At 34.8% G+C, this 20368-nt stretch overlaps 1 protein-coding gene across 6 annotated transcripts in view; it reads right to left on the reverse strand.

Moving 5' to 3' along the window:
- The window catches only part of RANBP17 (RAN binding protein 17), a 322707-nt gene that overhangs the window by 246311 nt on the left and 56028 nt on the right, over positions 1-20368 (reverse strand). For all 6 annotated transcript variants that reach the window (XM_067732877.1, XM_067732875.1, XM_067732874.1 and 3 more), the window contains one exon: positions 6421-6526. In XM_067732877.1, coding sequence (XP_067588978.1) covers positions 6421-6526 — 106 coding nt within the window. The remainder of the gene's footprint in view (positions 1-6420; positions 6527-20368) is intronic.

Genomic DNA, 20368 nt, shown 5'->3' on the forward strand with positions numbered 1-20368 from the left:
TTCCAAAACTCTGAGGAAGACATGAAACCAATAGCCAAGTTTGTTGGGGTGCCTTTACAACTCATATCAAGCTGGTGATTCACACCTGCTTAAGAGGCAATGCAAATCACCAGCTTGATATGAATTGCAAAGGCACCCCAACAATCCCCAACAGGAGAGTAGGAAAGAGTTCCCAGAAGGGTACATGATCCATCTGTCAAATAAGCTTTGATAGTCGTACAAGAAGTTCAGTTGCAAGTGACTGAAATCCAAAAACAATGGCTTAAACGATATAGATGTTTATTTTTCTCTCAAGCAAAAAAAAATTCAAGGCAATGCTCTAGGACTAGTTGGTGCTCCACGGTGTATCAGGGACTCAGGTTCCTTCCATCTTGTTGTTACACTTGCCTCCACTCACCCAATCACTTTATGGTCTAAGATGGCTTCTTCAGCTCCACTCATGTGCATATATGTTACACGTACCACATTCACTTACATTCAATTGCCCAGAACATAATCACTTAACCATACCTAGCTGCAAGAGATTCTAGTAAATCTAGTCTTATTCAGGTGGCCAATGCCCAGCAAAACATTTCAGGTATTCTATTACTGCAGAAGAAGGAAAGAAGAGATACAAGACAACTAGTAGTCTCTGCCACAGTGTCCTTCAAAGATCTGTGGCCACCTCTAATAAGTGCATAAGACCAAAGCTTGTATTGTATGTACAATATTCACTTGTCTTTCAATTTATTGTCCTACATTTATTTTTACCTTTATATTAAATTATCTTTGGAGCATGGAGGGAATAAAAAGATAAATATTAAATAATTTTGATCCAAGTATATGTACACCATTTCAAGTATAAAGAAATGAATGTTTGGATAATCAATTCTTTTATATTCCCCTTAATATCCAATTCCGTAAGTATTTATTCAGTCAACAAATATTTGAAGGCCTACAATATGGCAGGTATGTATTAGTAGTTCAGAATACAATACTGAGCAAAACATATATATTCCCAGTCCTCCAGAAATCTATAGCCTATGCAGGGAAAGACAGTAAAACAAGCAATTAGAATAAGGAATGACAAGTGCTATAATAAACACTACAAAGAAATTAGCGAGAGCTCCTAACATTCTAGGATGGAACAGAGCAGAGAGTGTCAAGAGAAAGGGGAACGCATGTGCAGCTTTCTAGACAGGAGGGGCGGGGGGGGGGGGCAGGGGGGGAAGCATGGCTCATTTAAAAGCTGAAAAAAACTTCTATACAGCTATAAGACAGTCAGTGGTACGAGATGCAGCTACTGAGACAGGCAGGACCCAGACTATGAAGAGCCTGATAAATCACATTGATTTTAATCCCAGTAGCAATGAAAGTCATTGCAGAATTTAAGCAAAGCACAGACATAATCAAATCTTTATTTTAGAAAGCCAGAGAGGAAACAAGGTGCCCACATAAAACTGTAGCATGAATCCGGGCAAATGATGACAGGAGTTAAAACAGCAAGGGTAACAAATAACTGGACTAATCGGGATAAGCAGAAGGTAGAAGTGACAGAATTTGATGACTATAAGGATGCTGGTGAGAGAAAAAAGAAAAAGTTAAGGAGAAGTCCCAGGATTCAAGCCTAGGCAATTGAGTGGACAGTGATGAGACACACAAAGAGAGTCAGGGTCGGGAGTGGATGGAAGAGATGAGTTTAAGTTTAGTCACTGAATTAGAGGTACATGTGGGACAACACATGCAAGGAAAACAGTTCAGTAAGTGTTTGGAAGTAGGAAGATAAGAATTACTAAAATAACACAAATCACTGAGCCATGCTGAGGGCTCAGTTAAGGTTAAAAAAAAAAAAGATATCTTAGTTGGCAATGGTACCTATCTAAAGAAGTGTGCAATTTCTTTTATCACTCGACAAATTAAGAGAAAACTCTGAATTCCTTCAGAATTTAGGTTTTGCCAGGCAGATGAGATAAAGATACAGCAGTGAACAAAGCAGATAAAGCTTATTCCTTCCCTATTCTAGTGGAATAAACATCAAGAGGTAAGAAGTGCTGTGAAGAAAAATAAAGCAGGATAAGGATGTTATTTTGGATAGGGAGGTCAAAAGAGGTAGAGACATCTGGGTACAGACCTGATTGAAGTGACGGAGTACTACATAAACATCTGGGAGAAAGCATTCCTAGCAGAAGAGACGCGCAAAGGCCCTAAAGTGAAAGCATACTGGTAATACTCAATAGCAAGGAGGTCAGTGTATGTAGCTGAGTTGAATGAAAAGGGATAGGAAATAAGGTCAGAGAAGTAGCACAGTACACTTTGGGCTATGGCAAGAATTTGGAATTTGTTTCACGTGTGACAGGAAGCCACTGGAAGTGTCTTGTGTAGAGAAGAGGAAGCAACACTACCGGATGGGAAAGAAGTTGAAGTCATCTATATCACAGCAGGGTTTGGGGCAGAGAGCAAAACACTGAGCTAGCTGCAAAAGTCTTCAATGAATAATGAGGAAAGACTGCGAGATGAACAGGTGAGAGCAACATGAAGAAACAGAAACAGAGGGTGGCCTAACTGAGAGGAATGAACCGAAAAGAAGCAGCCACCAGCAAATCAGAGAGAATACAGGACAAGACAAAATCCCTGGGGAATCTCTCAAGAGGTTTACATTCTGGTCATGATGAATGACACTGAAATGATTATAAAGTTATCTTTATTTAATCAGAATTGTGTGGCCTGAGCACAAATATACTTATTTGCTAAGTTAAAGCAGCATATTTAAAAATGTTAAAGTAACATGTTTTAAATATCATTGTCACAATATTGAAAGTTTTTATGAATATCAACCTTTTTCTGATAAAATAACACATAGATTTTTGGCAGGAGCTCCTCAACGTCTAATTTGGTAGTGTCCTCCCAGGAGTTAAAAAGGTTATCATATAACAACACCAAAAGGCAACAGTATGACAGTTCTAGTTACCTGGAATTTCTCCATGTGAAATTGATATTTTAAAATTTTACATATAACATCATTCTTATTTAATTTAAAATCTCAGTATGTTAAAACACATATATTTATGTTTTTTCTAGGCAAATTATGTAAGTCCTGGTACATACCCCACCTCGAATCTGCTCGGCCCTGTTTAACCCCCCACCAACCCCACCACCACCTCTCCTCCTGTCCCCTGGGCTCAACCACTTGCCTTGTAGCCCCAGTAAAGACTCGCACAGCTACTGCAGTTATAAATCCTCACTCAGGGGGAGGAAAGGCCTACCATAGCTCCAGCCAGCCCCTACCTCCAACCAACAGGACCAATAGTAGCTCTGGCTTCCCCAGCAGCTCCTCAAAGAGGCCAGGGAACACAACTAAGAAGTATGGAAAAGTTATACACTCCGGGAGTAGATTTCAACCACTAAAAATGGGATGCAGAAATAAGTGAACATATAAACCACTTGCTCTCAGTCCCCGTCCCCCCCCCCCGCCCCCCACCAAGATGGACTGCTTTGAAGCACAGCTGTTCCATGTGGTCTCTGGGGAAACCTGTAAAAGTGAGCAACCAGGTGTGTAATGCACCACCTTCTATAGTTGATTCTCATTATTTATGGTAGTTATGTGCTGTAAAATGGCCGTAAAAACTGAATTAGCAAATACTGAACCACTGCTCCTAGAGGTAATACAGGAATAGGTTCCCGAGGAACTCTGGTCACAATATTTTCATCAACTAATCAACACATAACCTGTTTTATCTTTTACTCACTTTTCCTTCATTCTTTCTTCCCTGAAAATGTATCCTTCTCCCCACCCCACAAAAAAATCTTAGCCCATAAACTTCAACTAAGACTTTGTTTCCTAGGGAAGACAGGCTAAACACAAAACAAATCTTACTTAGAGCTAAATATGTTTGCCGCTTAAAGAAAAAATTAAAATTTTCTACTTGGCAGATAGTTTTATTTCCTGTTATATATATTTTTCAGGAAAATAGTGCCAGTGGGAAATTCTCTACTTGATGATGAAAACATTAAAAAAAAATCGAACTATAGCAAAAACTTTACTAAATATGTAATATTAAAAGATGTTACAGAAGTAAATTGTTCACTTGGTTTAAAATTAATCAAAGCAGGGCTTCCCTGGTGGCACAGTGGTTGAGAGTCCGCCTGCCGATGCAGGGGACACGGGTTTGTGCCCCGGTCCGGGAGGATCCCACATGCCGCGGAGTGGCTGCGCCCGTAAGCCATGGCCACTGGGCCTGCGCGTCCGGAGCCTGTGCTCCGCAACGGGAGAGGCCACAACAGTGAGAGGCCCGCGTGCCGCAAAAAAAAAAAAAAAAAAAATTAATCAAAGCATTTTGAGAATGCCCCAGTCATAGTTTAAAGTGGTTTGATATTGGAAATAATAAATCTTAAGAAAAACTAAAAATATTTATGTTCCATTCAGATTCAAATTTCATTGAAATGAGGTAGTTTAAAGGTTAAAAAGGGTATGAAATGAGAGAGAAATCTCTATTCAAAATGGCAACAGGGCTTCCCTGGTGGCGCAGTGGTTGAGAGTCCGCCTGTCGAGGCAGGGGACACGGGTTCGTGCCCCGGTCTCGGAAGATCCCACATGCCGCGGAGCGGCTGGGTCCGTGAGCCATGACCGCTGAGCCTGTGCATCCGGAGCCTGTGCTCTGCAACGGGAGAGGCCACAACAGTGAGAGGCCCGTGTACCGTAAAAAAAAAAAAAAAAAAAAAAAAAAAGGCAACAAATTTATTAAACAGTTAGGAATATATTTAAGAATAATAATGAGGGAGAATATCATACTAAAGACTTCAGGAGGGTGATAGTGGTGTACTAATAGACTTCCAAGATCAGTGGAGAAGAATGAAAGGCCTAGAAAAAGACATGAGAATTTTGTGTAAGATACATGCAGCATTTCAAATCAGTAGAGGGTGGGGTTTGACATTAACTGGTTAACACTTGGAAATTTTCGAAAAAGTACATAACAAAATAAATGTTGGATATATTAAAAATTAAATATAAGCTGAAACCATAAAAGATCCAGGAGAAAATATAGCAGAATATTTTTATTATCCAGGTGTGGAACAACCTTCCTAAACATGAGCATTGAAAAAAGTATGAAAGAAAAAATTCATAGATCTTAATATATAAATGTTTAAAGCCAGAAAAAAAGCAATTTCTAAAACAAATTAAAACATATGGAGAAAATGAATAGCAAAATGAATAGCAAAATATTACAATCTTTGATATATACCGATATATACTGAGTTCTTACGGATAGATTAGGAAACATAATCATAAAAGAAAACCAGGTGAATGATACAATCTACATATAATAAAAAATCACAAAGAGAAAATAGAAATGGCAAGAAAAGGAATGGAAAAGAATTTTTGACACCACTTGTAAACAAAGAAATACAAATAAAAATGAGACATCAGTTACCTATGAACTGGCAAAGATAAGAATCCTACCACCTAGTGTTCAACTGCAAAAAAAAAACAAAAACAAAAAACCCAATAGCCTCTCATGGCCTTTGGGCTCAGAGGATAAACTGGTACTTTTCCAGAAGGCCATTTGGTAATGTGTATTGAAAGTCTTTAAAGTGCTATATACTATTCAACCAGCTATTTAGCTTTTAGGACCTAACTCTAATAAAATTATTTTGATCTACATAAAGATATAGCTAAAAGAATATTCACGTTTATAATAAGGAAAAATTGAGAAACAACCTAAAATTCCCAAAGCAAGGACCTATTTAAATTATGGTATAGCTTAGAATATGTCATGTCTAGATAAAATGTTTATAAATAATTATTATGTTTGAGTTTTTAAAAAAGAATTATTTTGGGTGTTTTTTTGGGTAATATAGTGCTTACTATTGGCCAGGCATTGATTGTCCTAAGCACTTTAAAATTATTTTTAAATTATTAACTTATTTAATCCTTATAACAGCCCAAAATGAATTAGATATAGTACTAGTATCCCCATTTTAGTTTACAAAACAATATTATAGTATAATTTTTGTTGAAAAAAAGTTGAGAAATACACATGTAATGTACATATACTCTCAAACATTAATTAAAGACTCAAAGATCTTTACCAAATGACAGCAGTTATTTCCAAATTAATATATAACTTTCTTTTCATTTAAATCTTTAGTGTTCAACAAAAACATGTATTACTTTGTTATAAAGAAAGATGTTATTGAAAGTGAATTAAAATATATGGAAAACCAGCTTACTCATATTATTCATATGAATATATTTGACTATACTACTTATTAGAGATATGACTTACACAAATCACTTAAGCCTTGGTTTTCTCATCAGTAAAAAGGAAAATAATACCTTCTCCAAAAGGCCAAGTACAAAATGCTTTAGCTCATACTAGCAGCTCAGTAACTAAATTTCTAAGTACTTAGTAAATTTCTGTAAATTACATGGCTACTACTTACCGACAGGATAATTCTCCATCCATAGCATCATGTTCATCTGTACTGGTATATGTTAATCTTCCTCCAACAACTGTCCCAACCAAGTATACCAGCCAGGCAAGACGTCCTAATATATAACAAGGAAAAAATCGTTTAGAAAGTATTGACAGAAATAAAGCTTATTTTTCCCGATATTCTAAAATTAGCAAAAGTTCTTCCAAACAAGTGATAAACTACTGTGAACTCAGTTCTTGACAGAGTGAAGAGTTGGATTTTAAGTTCACCAAGGTAGTATAATAGTGAAAATGACACGTTTTAGAGCCAGATACAACTATGAATCCCAGCTCTACCAATCTGCTATGTGATCTTGCATAAGTATGTCTTCTTTGGAGAAATGTCTATTTAAATCCTTGGCCCAGTTTAAAATTGGGCTATCTATCTTTTTTATTATTGAGTTGTAAAAGTTCTTTATATATTCTAGATACAAGTCTCTTGTCAGACATATGATTAGCAAATATTTTCTAGATACAAGTCTCTTGTCAGACATATGATTAGCAAATATTTTCTCCCATTCTGTGGGTTGTTTTCATTTTCTTCATGGTGTCCTCTGACGCACAGAAATGTTAAATTCTCATGTGGTACATAATGCTAATTTTTCCTTTGTTATTTCAGCTTTTGCTGTCAAATCTAAGAAACCATTGCCCAACCCAAAGTCATGAAGATTTAGTCCTATGTTTTCTTCTAAGAGTTTCATAGCTTTAACTCTTACATTTAGGTCTATGATTCATTTTAATTTTTTGTGTATGGTAGGATATAGGGTTCCAACTTCATTCTTTTGCATGCAGACATCCAGCTGTCCCAGCACCATTTGTTGAAAAGACAATCCTTCTGTCATTGAACTGTCTTCCTACCAGAGTCAAAAATCAACTGATTACAAATTGGAGGGTTTATACCTGAACTCTCAACTACATCTCATTGATCTAGTGTCTACCTTTACATCAATACCACACTGTCTTGATTACTATTGCTCTGTCGTATATTTTGAAATCAGGAAGTGTGAGTCTTTCAACTTTGTTTTTTTTTTTTTCAAGATTACTTTGGATATCCTGGGTCTTCTGGATTTCCACATTAATTTAAGGATCAGCTTGCCAATTCCTGAAAAGAAGCCAGTTGGGATTTTGACAGAGATTACACTGAATCCATTAAGTCAATTTGAGGAATACTGCCTTCTTAACAATATTAAGTCTTCTGAACCATGACCATGATGTCTTCCAATTTATTTAGATATTTGATTTAATAATGTTTTACAGTGTCAGTGTACAAGACTTAACACTTCTTTTGTAAAGTTTTTACCTAAGTAGTTTATTCTTTTAAATGCTATTGTAAGTGGACTTGTTATCTTCATTTTTGATTGTTCATTGAAAATATATAAACCCACTGTTGATTTCTATCTATTGATCTTGTATCCTGCAACTTTGTTACTCTTTTGTTAGTTCTAATAGTTTTTTGGGATCTGCCGTTTTTTTCACTTTCTTACACCCTTCATGTCTTCTCTACCATGCTTACCTACCTCCAGTTCTACTGTCTATCATTATAATCTCTGTCTTGCATACAATGTCAACTTCTCTCCTCCTCTGACATATGCATCTTACAAAACCGTAGTTGTTTAAATCCAATTCTCCACCTACCCTTTGCCTATCCTCACACAGCTTAATGTACCTGCAAAAAGATACAACCATGTTGACTAGTCTCACTTTGAATGCACCTTCTCAGTCAGGTCTTACACAGCTATCCTATCAATTTCCAATACCTAGACTACGGTAGTGTGTCTTCAAGATACCCATCAATTCCTTCCCTCCATGTATGCAATTGCCATCAGGAAGTGGAGTCTATTTTTCCAATCCTTTGTAAGTCTGGGCTGGACTGTGACTGCTTTGACTAAAAGAATATGGTAGAAGTGACACTTATTCCAGCACTGGGCTTAGCCTTTAAGAGAACTGGCAGCTTCCTCCAGTCTCTCAGGGAATGTTCACTTAGGGGAAGCCATTCACCATGTAAGAAGACCACATACCCTGAGACCTAAAGGCTAGCCATATAGAGAGACTACATGGAGAGAGAAATGCCCAACTATAGCCCATTTATCAAATATTCCAGCAAAGAGAACAGACTTGTGAGTAAAGAATCATTCAGGTGATGTCAGCTGCAGCTGTCACCTGATTACAGCGCCTGAAAGACACCAAAGGAGAACCATCCAGTTGAAACTTATCAATCCCAGAGAACAATGAGAGATAAGAATAAAATTGTTATTTGATAAACCACTAAGTTTTGGGCAAAAGATAACCAGAATACAATCTGCCAACATTTCATATCCACCTTTCCTGATTCATTATTTTTTAAAATTTTACGTATCACTTTCTAACATAATATATATTTTATTATTTATCTTGCTTTGTTACTTGTCTATTCCAATAGAATGTACACTGCATGACAGCTGTTATTTTTTCTGTTTGGTTGTCTATTGCATATCCAGAGCCTGAAACAGTGCCTGGCATACATAAGTCATCAAACAGACATGGGTTATTGAATTCAGAAATCATTACATAGAAAATACAGCATGAACCAGGCAAGAAGAAGTTAACAGCTTATTATCAATTTAGTAAACATTAAAATGTAGAGTTGTTATTAAAAATGAATGTTAACGGTACTTACATTTCTATTGCTTAAATAAAAGCAGCTTCTTAAAGCACATTCAATGCAAGGTATGATCTAGTCTAGCCTGCTATTTGCAAATTCATCTACTTAGTAAAATTTATTTGTAATCCCCCAAATCAGTACTTGTGATCATTCATGGACAGATGCAGAACAGCAAATAATTTAAGTTGCCCATTGTTCACATTCCAAGATCAGGTAAAACAAAGCAACAATCTGCTTTCTTGTTTCATCTCTCATACTATAAACAGCTAAGTATCCCTTTTTGGTATCCTTTTGGTATCACATTGTTTTTTCACTTTTGTGCTCCTTGTTTATAATTTTACTGTTTAAAATAGTCAACAAGAGTAGTGCTAATGTGTTGCCTAGTGTTCCTAAGTGAAAAAAAAAGCTATTATGTACCTTGTAGAGAAAATAACACGTGTTAAGCTTCGTCCAGGCATGGGTTGTAGTGCTGTTGGCTGTGAGTTCAATGTTAACGAATCAATGATATATATTAATGTAAAGTATCTTTAAGCAAGAATACATAACACAAGGTTATATGTTGATCAGTCGATGAAAATGTGACCAGAAGCCTGCAGGAACCCAACCTGTATTTCCCCTAAGAGCAATGGTTTAATATTTGCTAATTCAGTGTTCACAGAAACTTTATAGAACATTAAATACCAAATAAGGAGAATCGACTGTATTTCTCAGAATCTTACAAAGGTTATCATCAATAGATTGTGCTCCAATGTGTGTGGGGCATACACATTTTATATAATTGATACGAATCTAAAACATTGTGACCATAATCTTTGGTGAATGTAGTATAATAACTTACCTGCCTATGAGAGTCATTATTTTAAAAATATCTTACTGCAAATTATTTCTCAAAATGAAAAATATTATTTAAATCTAAATAATAACCTTCTTTATATATTTTATCTATTTAGATCCTTAGATACTAATTTTGCTTAAAGTAAGCTTCACTATTACTAAAAATAGCAAACATTTAAATAGTACTTAACATGCACTAAGTACTATTTTAAACATTATATGTACTATCTGTACCTATATTTATTTAGTGTCACAAATCCCTATTAAGAAGTACATGATTCAAATATAGGCAATGGATTTCCAAGAGTCCATTCTCATACCATTATGAGATATGTACCACTTCCTCTCAAGACTGATTAAAGGAAGTACTTGAACAACACAGTGGTCAATCAGCTAGACAGACCTTGATGATCCAACAACCTCTTGAGTGTTTATTTAATACATTTTAATTCCTAATCCTGACTGTTCTCCACCTGTCTCCCACATTTTTACTACAGATGAGACTGCATCTCCCTTTGGCATCATTTCTAGGGCATTCACACTTCTTTTGATTCCCAAACCAGCCACCCTAAAACCAAGTATATGTGACACATGAAACTAACACTTGTTGAATAGCTGAATTTAAAATAAGCAAACTTACTTTTGGAGTTTATAACTAATGTAAATGTAGAAACATCTGCCTACTAGCTCTTCATAAAACAAGCCATCTTGAAAACAGACACTGATTATACATGTAACTTTTATATTTCTCTGTTGGAAGATCAATATTTAAAAATGGAGGCAATACAATTTAGCCACCCAGAGCACAACTTGGATTCAAATTCTGCCTCTACTATTTATTATGCTTGTTACTCAATCTTTTGGCTTTAATTTCCTCATTTATAAATATGAAATGCTAATAATAATTGGCTCATAGGCTTCTGACAGCACTGAATGGTATTCTGCATGTAAAGTACTCCTAATATTTCCTGCTACAAGGGCTGACTAAATGTTGGCTATTATTATTAAATAGCTATACTGTTTTTAGTTCTTCTATATCATAGCTACAAAAGCCATGAAACATATCAATATGGAATATTTATATGTCCATTCTAAGTTTTACTTTCAAGCTGCTCAAGAAAATGAAGTCACACAATATTTAAGAAATTTTAAGTTCTTCCCTCTCTACCAAAGAGGCTTTTCACAATTAAAGCTACTTACAGTTAGCTGTGTCTACAAACAAAAACCCTGAACTGAAAAAAACCCTCAAGAATTTTCAGAATTTTCAGAAAATTCATTTGCTGAATATCTACTATGTGCCATGTTCTGTCCACTGGGATATAACTAAATATGTATAAGGCAGGGTGAGAAGGGAGAAAGAGACCCTATGCCCAACAGGTTGAACCTGGTGAGAGAGAGAAAATTGAAAAGATGATTTTTCAATGCAGTGTGATGAGTATCACTGTCTAATAATAAATACTAAATATAGGACAAGAATTTCTCAAATTTTAATTTTTTATTCTTTAATTCATTTTATTTTGTGACCTTGAAATTAAGGCTTTGATATCAAAGAATGCTATGCAAAGATAGCATGTGATCAATTGTGAGCATTTTTTCTAAAATTATGGTAAATTTTGAATGGAAGTTTATTCAGAGAGAAGTAGGATGTATATTTACTCTTTCCCTGTTTTAGAAAGCAGTGATTTCTATTGTACGAGACAAAAAAGCAGGAATTTTTAACCCTAAAAATTAACAACTACTAACTGAATAAATTAGGATTAGTGTTAGAAATGAACAATGCAATGAAATATAAAGGCATTTTAATTAATCTGTCAAATACAATTTTCCTATTTCACTGAATGAGTGATATTTCTCATACACATTAAACCTTACCCTAAAACTCTAGAATATTAGAGTTACAGCATTTAGAATAATAGATGTTAAAAAGTTACATTGGTTACGGAATTATATCCACAAAGTTTAAAGAACCATGTAAAGCCATAAATCTAAATTGCATTTAGAAATTTAAATATCCTATACATGAGTTTCATATCTATAATTTTATTTAAAAAATCTCATCTTAGATTACATTTCCATTATAGTTTTTCATTTTTCGATTTATTCTGAAATGTTCAGGGCACTTGTTCAGCAGCTGTTCAAGGACAGAACATTTTTTCCTTTAACAAAATAATTATTGCTGTAATAATCTGTAATTATGGTTTATAACTGCAATAATCCCAAAGAAATCAGTCATTACCCTAGATCACAAGTAATCGTTAACTACTGTTAACGATCTATTTCTTAGGGATTATTCTTTTCGTAAACCATGACCATATCACCACGAATATGGAAGAGCAAGACAATATAATACAAGTGAGATCATAATATAATAATAAACTTATTTTGTAACATTAAAAGCCATTAAGCATTAAATTAAAGCACACATAACGAGAGCATATAATTTTCTTTGTTCAACACTAACTGAAGTCTTTACACAAAAGAAATTGAATACTACCATATACAGCAGTACAAACTAGAACCACACTAGGCACTTTTCATAATATAAAACAATTATTTTTGAATAGACCACAGATATTTTTATAGGGCAGACAGACTCCTTCTCACTAACCTTTTGACTAGAAGAAAGGAAAAAAATATCTATTAAACATTTCCATGTATCAGGCATTATATTAGAAACTTTGAAATGATGTTTTATTAAAACTACAACTACAAAAACTCCCTGAATTTGTATTAGTCAAGAATCAGGTCTGGGGCTTCCCTGGTGGCGCAGTGGTTAAGAATCCGCCTGCAAATGCAGGGTACGTGGGTTCAAGCCCTGGTCCAGGAAGATCTCACATGCCGCAGAGCAACTGAGCCTGTGCGCCACAATTGCTGAACCTGCGCTCTAGAGCCCGTGAGCCACAGCTGCTGGGCCTACGCGCCTCGACTACTGAAGCCCGCACGCCTAGAGCCCATGCTCCACAACAAGAGAGGCCACTCCAATGAGAAGCCCGCGCACCGCAACAAAGAGTAGCCCCCGCTTGCCACAACTAGAGAAAGCCTGCACGCAGCAATGAAGACCCAACGCAGTCCAAAAAAACCAAAAAAAACAAAAAAGAATCGGGTCTGACATTTTATTCAATAGATAGGCCTATTTAATACCAATAAATGATTACATTTCAATTAATTCCATTCATGTATCTTAGAACAGCTATACTTTCTTCCAATACCCTTTTGTAGGAAAACAAGTCTTTGATTTTACAACTGAATCTTTTTACCCTGTAACTAATATTTGATACATATGAACGAATATATGTAATGTATGTAAAGTACAGTCTTCCCTCAGTATCCACAGGGGATTATTTCCAGGATCTCTATGGATACAAAAATCTGCAGATGCTCAAGTCCCTTATATAAAATGGCACGGTATTTGCATATAACCTATTCGTAACCTCCATATGCTTTAAATCATCTCTAGATTACTTATAAACCTAATACAATGTAAAGTCTAGGTAAAGAGTTGTAAATACAATGTAAATGCTAACTAAACAGTTGCTGGCACATGGCAAATTCAAGTTTGGCTTTTTGGAACTTTCTGGAATTTTATTTTGGGGGGAATATTTTTTGTGGTTGGTTGAATTAGCAAGTGCAGAAACCTTAGATACAGGGGGATGACTGTATGATAAAACAAACTCCTGTGAACCCCCTATCCAATTTAACAACCAAGGCATTACCAATACTGTCACACCTATCTCCATACCCCGAACCTAGCATCCCCCCTTACCTTGCACCCTAGAAGTAACCATGACTGTTTTTGATGCTTACTATTTTCTTGACATCTTTTTGTTTTATCACTTACAGATACATTCTTATACAATATATTTTTAGTCTCACTTGTTTTGGGGCTTTACTAAGAATTTCATACTATATATAGCTTTCTGAAAATTTTTTTTTTCCCCCACTAATTATTTCTGAAATTCATCTTTAAGTATATCTGTAGTTCATTTTTTAATGTTATATAATACTCCATTGTATAACTATATTATGATCTGTTTATCCATTTTCATGTTGATGGACATTTGAGCTTTTTCCATTTTTTTGCCTTTAATAACATTAAGGCTATGAACATTCTCATGCCATGTCCTCTTGTTTAGAAGAGCTTTTCTAAAGGACATATCTAAGAGTGGAAATGCCAGGTCAGAAGGTATTCAAATGTTCCACGTTTCAAGATAACACCAAAGTGATTTCCAGTCTACTTCCAAGTGACTATACTTTATATTCCTACCAGAAGGATGTAAAAATTCCCTTTGATCCACATTCTCCTGTAAGATTTACTTTTGCCAATCTACTGGAAGTAAAATGGTATCTCATGTGTCTTGATTTCCCTTTCTCTTATGAGTAGTGACATGCTTATTTGTATCTATTGATCATTTCCCTAAAGAATTGCTTGTTTTATTGATTTCTAGGATTTATTTCCAGGTTCTTCTAGATCCTTGCTTGGGTTAGTGTGTGTCTATGTGTTGAAAATATCTTCTTCGACTTCTGGTATTTTTAAAAAAAATCTTGTGTTGATCTTAAGTTATTTTTCTAGAAATTTACTAATTTCGAGTTTTCTAATTTGTTGACTTCAAAAAATACTATGTATAATTTTATCTTTTAAACCTCTGCTGTACCTGTAATTGTATTTCCCCTCTTGATCCTAATGTTATTTGTGAATTCTCTTTTCTTCTTATCTCATGAGAGGTTTGTCAATTTTATTAGTACTTTTAAAGAATTAACTCTTGATTTTTTTGATATTACTGAATCTTTATTGTTTAGTTCCTTAATTTCTGCTCTTTGTTCCCTTCTTTCTCCTTTCTTTGGGTTTGATCTGCTCCTCTCATTCTAACCTCTCAACTTGGATGCTTAAGTCACATTTCAGCCTTTCTTGTTTTTGTGAAATAAATTTCCTACTGAATTCCAAACATGTTGTATTTCCACTTTTCTTTGTTTTTTAATTTCCTTAAGACTTCTTCTTTTACTCCATAATTACTCAGAAGTATGTTTATAAAATTACCAACTTTATGGAATTTGTAATTTTTACAGGTTGGTTTTAATTTAATCGCAAATTGGTAAGAAAATCTGGACTCTATGATACTGTCATTGAAATTTGTTGAGACTTGCTTTATGTACTAATACTTGTTTAATTTTTTAAAACTGAGATATAATTGAAATATATTAGTTTCAGGTATACAACAAAATGATTTGATATTTGTATGTATTGGGAAATGATCACCACAATAAGTCTAGTTAACATCCATCACCACACAGTCACAAATTTTATTTTCTTGTGGTGAGAACTTTCAAAATCTACTCTCAGCAACTTTCAAATATGCAATACAGTATTATTAACTATAGTTTCCATGCTGTATATTACATCTTCATGATTTATTTATTTTATAACTGGAAGTTTATACCTTTTGACAATCTTTACCCATTTCACCCACTCCCCAACACTACCACAGCAACCACCAATCTGTTCTCTGTATCTACGAGTTTGTTTTGTTTTTCAGATTCCACATACAATGAAATCATACAGTATTTGTCTTTCTCTTAGTTCACTTAAAATGCTCTCAAGGTCAATCCGTGTTGTCATAAATGGCAAGATGTTCATGATTGAATAATATTCCTTATATACTATATATATATATAATGTATAATAATTTTACATACATATGTTTATGTGTACACACACACACACACCCCCCACATTTTCTTTATCCACTCCTCCAGCAATGGATACTTAGGTTGCTTCAATGTCTTGACTATTGTAAACAAGGCTGCAATGAACATGGGAGTGTAGATATCCTTTTGAGTTAGTATTTTCATTTTCTTCAAATACTTAGAAGTGGAATTGCTAGATCATATGGTAGTTCTGTTTTTAACTTTCTGAGGACCCTCCATATTGTTTTCAATATTGGCTATACCAATTTACATTCCCACCAGCAGTGCACAGGGTTCCCTTTTCTCCACATTCTTGCAAACAGTTGTTATATCTTGTCTTTAAGATAACAGCTATTCTAATAGGTGTGAGGTGATATCTCATGGTCGTTTTGATTTGCATTTCCCTGAGAATCAGTGATGTTCAGCACCTTTTCACGTACCTGAAAGCCATTCATATGTCTTCTTTGGAAACATAGCTATTCAGATCCCCCGCTCATTTTTTAATTGGGCTGTTTATCTTTTTGCTATTGAGCTCTGTGAGTTCTTTACATATTTTAGATATTTGCCCTTTATCAGATATGTGACTTACAAATATTTTCTCATATTTGGTAGGTTGCCGTTTCATTTTGCTGATGGTTTCCTTTGCTGTGCAGAAACTTTTTAGTTTGATGTAGTCCCACTTACCACTTACTTATTTTTGTTTTTGTTGCCTTTGCGTTTGGTGTCAAGTCCAAAATATCACAGCGAAGACCAATGTCTAGAAGCTTACTACCTATGTTTTCTTCTAGGTGTTTTATGGTTTCAGGTCTTATGTTCAAGTCTTTTCGATTTGAGTTATTTTTGTGTATGGTGTTATTTTTGTGTATGGTGTAAGATAGGGGTCCAGTTTCATTCTTTTGCATGTGTCTATATAGTTTTCCCAACACCATTTATTGAAGAGACTGTCCTTTCCCCATTGTATATTCTTAGCTCTATGTCATATATTAACTAACCATGTGGACATGGGTTTATTTCTGGGCTCTCTATACTGTTCCACTGATTTATGTATCTGTTTCTATGCCAATGCCATACTGTTTTGATCACTATAGCTTTGTAATATAGTTTAGAGTCAAGAAGCATGATGACTCTAGCTTTGTTCTTCTTGGTCAATTCCTTTAAAAACATGCCACATGTCCTATTAATATTTTCTAATTGTTGGTTCCAGCATTTTATATACATCAATTCAATAAAGTCTGTTAATTATATTGTTCAAATCCTTTTGATTTCCATATCTATCAACAATAATTTGCAGAAATGTACTGCAACTCCTCATTATAATGGTACATATGTCAATTTCTCCCACAGGATCACCATTCTTTGCTTGACGTTTTGAGACTATTTCAAGGTACTAGATATTTGAAATTGTTATACCTCCTTAGTATACAAACGATTATCTCCAGTTCTAGTAATGCTTTTTATCTTACAGTCTTGTTTGATATTAATATTTTAATATCAAATAATATCAAAATATTAATATTTTGAATATTTTATATTCCTATAAAATTCCAATATCTTAAGTCCTTGAGGAGATCTAAATCAAATAAACCATTCACTGTTTTTGTTAGTGCTCAGTCATGGTATCTTGTTTTGTTGTTTGTGTGCTGGTTATTTTTTAAGTCATGAAGAGTTAATTGACTGCTCTTAATCTGCAGGATTCTTAAGGCACTAAAGTATGGTTGCTATTCTTTAAAGAAGATTTTATTTACTTTTTTGCTGGAAGGCAAGGGGATCTACCAGTTTCAGACCACTATATCCCCTCTCAAGGGCCCAACTTAATATAAGAATCCCAAGTTCAGTACACTGACTTTGCTATTAGCCTAAGGCTTTGCCACCAATTTAATCATTGATAATTTGCCTTTAAAGGCAACACTGCCTTTTTTGCCCTTGTTTGCTACCCACCAGTTCATTCTGGTTGAAGTTCATTTTTTGAGGGGGAAGTAGTCAGAAGAGAGAGGGACAGAGAAGTGGAGGAGAGCAGACTGGAGGAGTAGGAACCTCAGAAATTTCATATACTTATTTCAAGCCAAGCAATGCAGGATCTGACTGTTTGCAGCTCAAACGCCTTTCAGAGCATGTAGTTGACCACACTGAAGTGAAAGTTACTACTAATTCTTTACTTTTAAAGAAGCAAACACTAATTGTGATATAAAACCAAAAACAAAAAATGTGATTTTTATACGTAGTTGGTAAAACATGAAGTAAATTATAACATAATCTGAATTAATATAAAAAATGAATCAGAAAAGATATTATATAAGGCTGCCATTGTGTCATCAGGCAAAAAAAACCCAAAACACTATAAGACAGGCTTACAGGGCAACCACATATCTACAAAAAGAACTGAAGGGACAAGCGGGGACTGAAATCCAGCCTGTACTCTACTCACCATACTAGCATACTATACTTGCCTGGGTGTTTTTTCTAATTTGCACAAAGGCACCTAATATATTACTGAGTTGGTAAGAAAGTAAAATAAATCCACAAAGGCAAAAATAGATGTTTGGGCTGAAACTGAGATATAGGCATAGAAACAACTAGAGAACTTGAGCTTCTTGTTTGAAGGACAAAGGACAAAGCCTAGGGCATGCCCAGTAAGAGGACTCCAACAAGAAACTCTTAACACCCTTAGCAAGGAAGTGAACTGTCTGCCCTAGACAAAGAAAGACAAAACAGAAAACCGTCTAACTTGACTTCCATGTTAGTCACAGGAAAGAAGGAAAAATCCCTCAATTCAGACCTCACACAGCGAGTGGCCTAAATACAGACTACCAGTGTGATAAGAAAAACCTTATTCTAAGGAAGCAGTTTAAATGGTATTGAGTTGATAGTCTTCCTCCACCCCATTTAGTAGATGGACCAAACATTTCAATTAAAGGACAGAGATGGTCAGCAGTGATTTTTTTTTTAAAGGAAGAACTATACACTGTCTACAAGAGACACACTTTAAAAATAAAGACACAGACAGACTGGAAGTAAATGAATGGTGAAGGATATCCCATGTAAACAGAAAGCATAAGATGGCACTGGCTACAGTAATATCAAATGCGGTAGATTTTAAGATAAAAGGATCAATTAACAAGGAAGACAAAAAATTATAAATGTCTAAATGAAGCAAAAATTGAAAATTAAAAGTAGTATATGGGACTTCCCTGGTGCAGTGGTTAAGAATCCACCTGCCAGTGCAGGGGACACGGGCTCGATGCCTGGTCCGGGAAGATCCCACAAGCCGCGGAGCAACTAAGCCTGTGTGCCACAACTACCGAGCCTGTGCTCTAGAGCCTGCGAGCCACAACTATTGAGCCCGCAAGCCACAACTACTGAAACCCGTGCGCTCTAGGGCCCACATGCCGCAACTACTGAGCCCGCGTGCTGCAACTACTGAAGCCCGTGTGCCTAGAGCCTGTGCTCTGCAACAAAAGAAGCCACCACAACTAGAGAAAGCTCACGCACAGCAACGAAGACCCAACACAGCCAAAAATAAAAAAAAAATTTTTTAATTAAAAAAATAAAAAGTAGTATAGACTATTCCACAATCATATTTGGAGATTTAATACCTCTTTCTCTGTAAATAATAGAAATAGGCCCCAAAAATAACAGAAAAAAATCAGTAAAAACAAAGAATATCTGTACAATACTATTAATCATCTTGACTTAACTTCTATTTACATACTACTATACCCAACTATGGCTATGGTAAAATACATATTCTTTTCAAGTGTACATGGTCTGTGTGTCAGGAGAGACCATATGCTGGGTCATAAAACAAGTCTCAATAAACTTAAAGTCTGAAATCATACAAAATGATATTTGCCCAAGGTAGAATTAAATTAGAAATCAGAAACAATAAGACAACTAGGAAAGCCCCAAATATTTGGAAATAAAAGCATACTTCGAATAATCCATAAACTACCAAAGAAATAACAGATTAGAAAATAATTTTAACTAAACGATAATGAAAATAAAAGATCAAAATTCATGATATGCAGCTAAAGCAATGCTCAAAGCAGAATTTATAACTTTAAATGTTTTTATTAGAATACAAAAAAATCTAAAAATTAAAGATGTGATGCCTCCATCCAAAATTAGAAAAAAAGACCAAATAAAATCAAGTATAAGGCAGAAAATAATAAAGCCCCCCCAAAAAACTTATGAAATAAAAAATGAACAAAAAAAAAAAGGAAAGAAAATCAGTGAAACTAAAAGTTGATTTCTTGAAAAGATTAACGAAGTTGATAAATACCTAGTTAGTCTATCAGGGGGAAAAAAGAAAAAGGGCAAAACTTATCAAATGGATGAAGGGGGGTCAAAAGGTACAAACTTCCAGTTATAAAATAAATGTCATGGGGATGTAATGTACAGCATGGTGACTATAGTTAATAATGCTGTACTGCATATTTGAAAGTTACTAAAATAGTAGATCTCAAAAGTCCTCATCACAAGAAAAATAATCTGTAACTATGTGTAGTGATGGATGTTAACTAGACTTTTTGTGGTGATCATTTCCTAATATATACAAATACCAAATTACTGTTGTACATCTGAAAATAATATATTATGTGGCAAGTATACTTCAATTTTTAAAATAGGAAGAATGAAAGAAAAGACATCACTTCAGATCCTACAGACATTAAAAGAATAATAATGAAAAATTAGAAATAACTTTATTCCAGTAAATTTAAAAATAGGACCAATTCCTTGAAACACACAAATGACTAAATTT

This window comes from Pseudorca crassidens, chromosome 3 (genome assembly GCF_039906515.1).
Source record: "Pseudorca crassidens isolate mPseCra1 chromosome 3, mPseCra1.hap1, whole genome shotgun sequence".
In the NCBI taxonomy this organism is placed as follows: Eukaryota; Metazoa; Chordata; class Mammalia; order Artiodactyla; family Delphinidae; genus Pseudorca; species Pseudorca crassidens.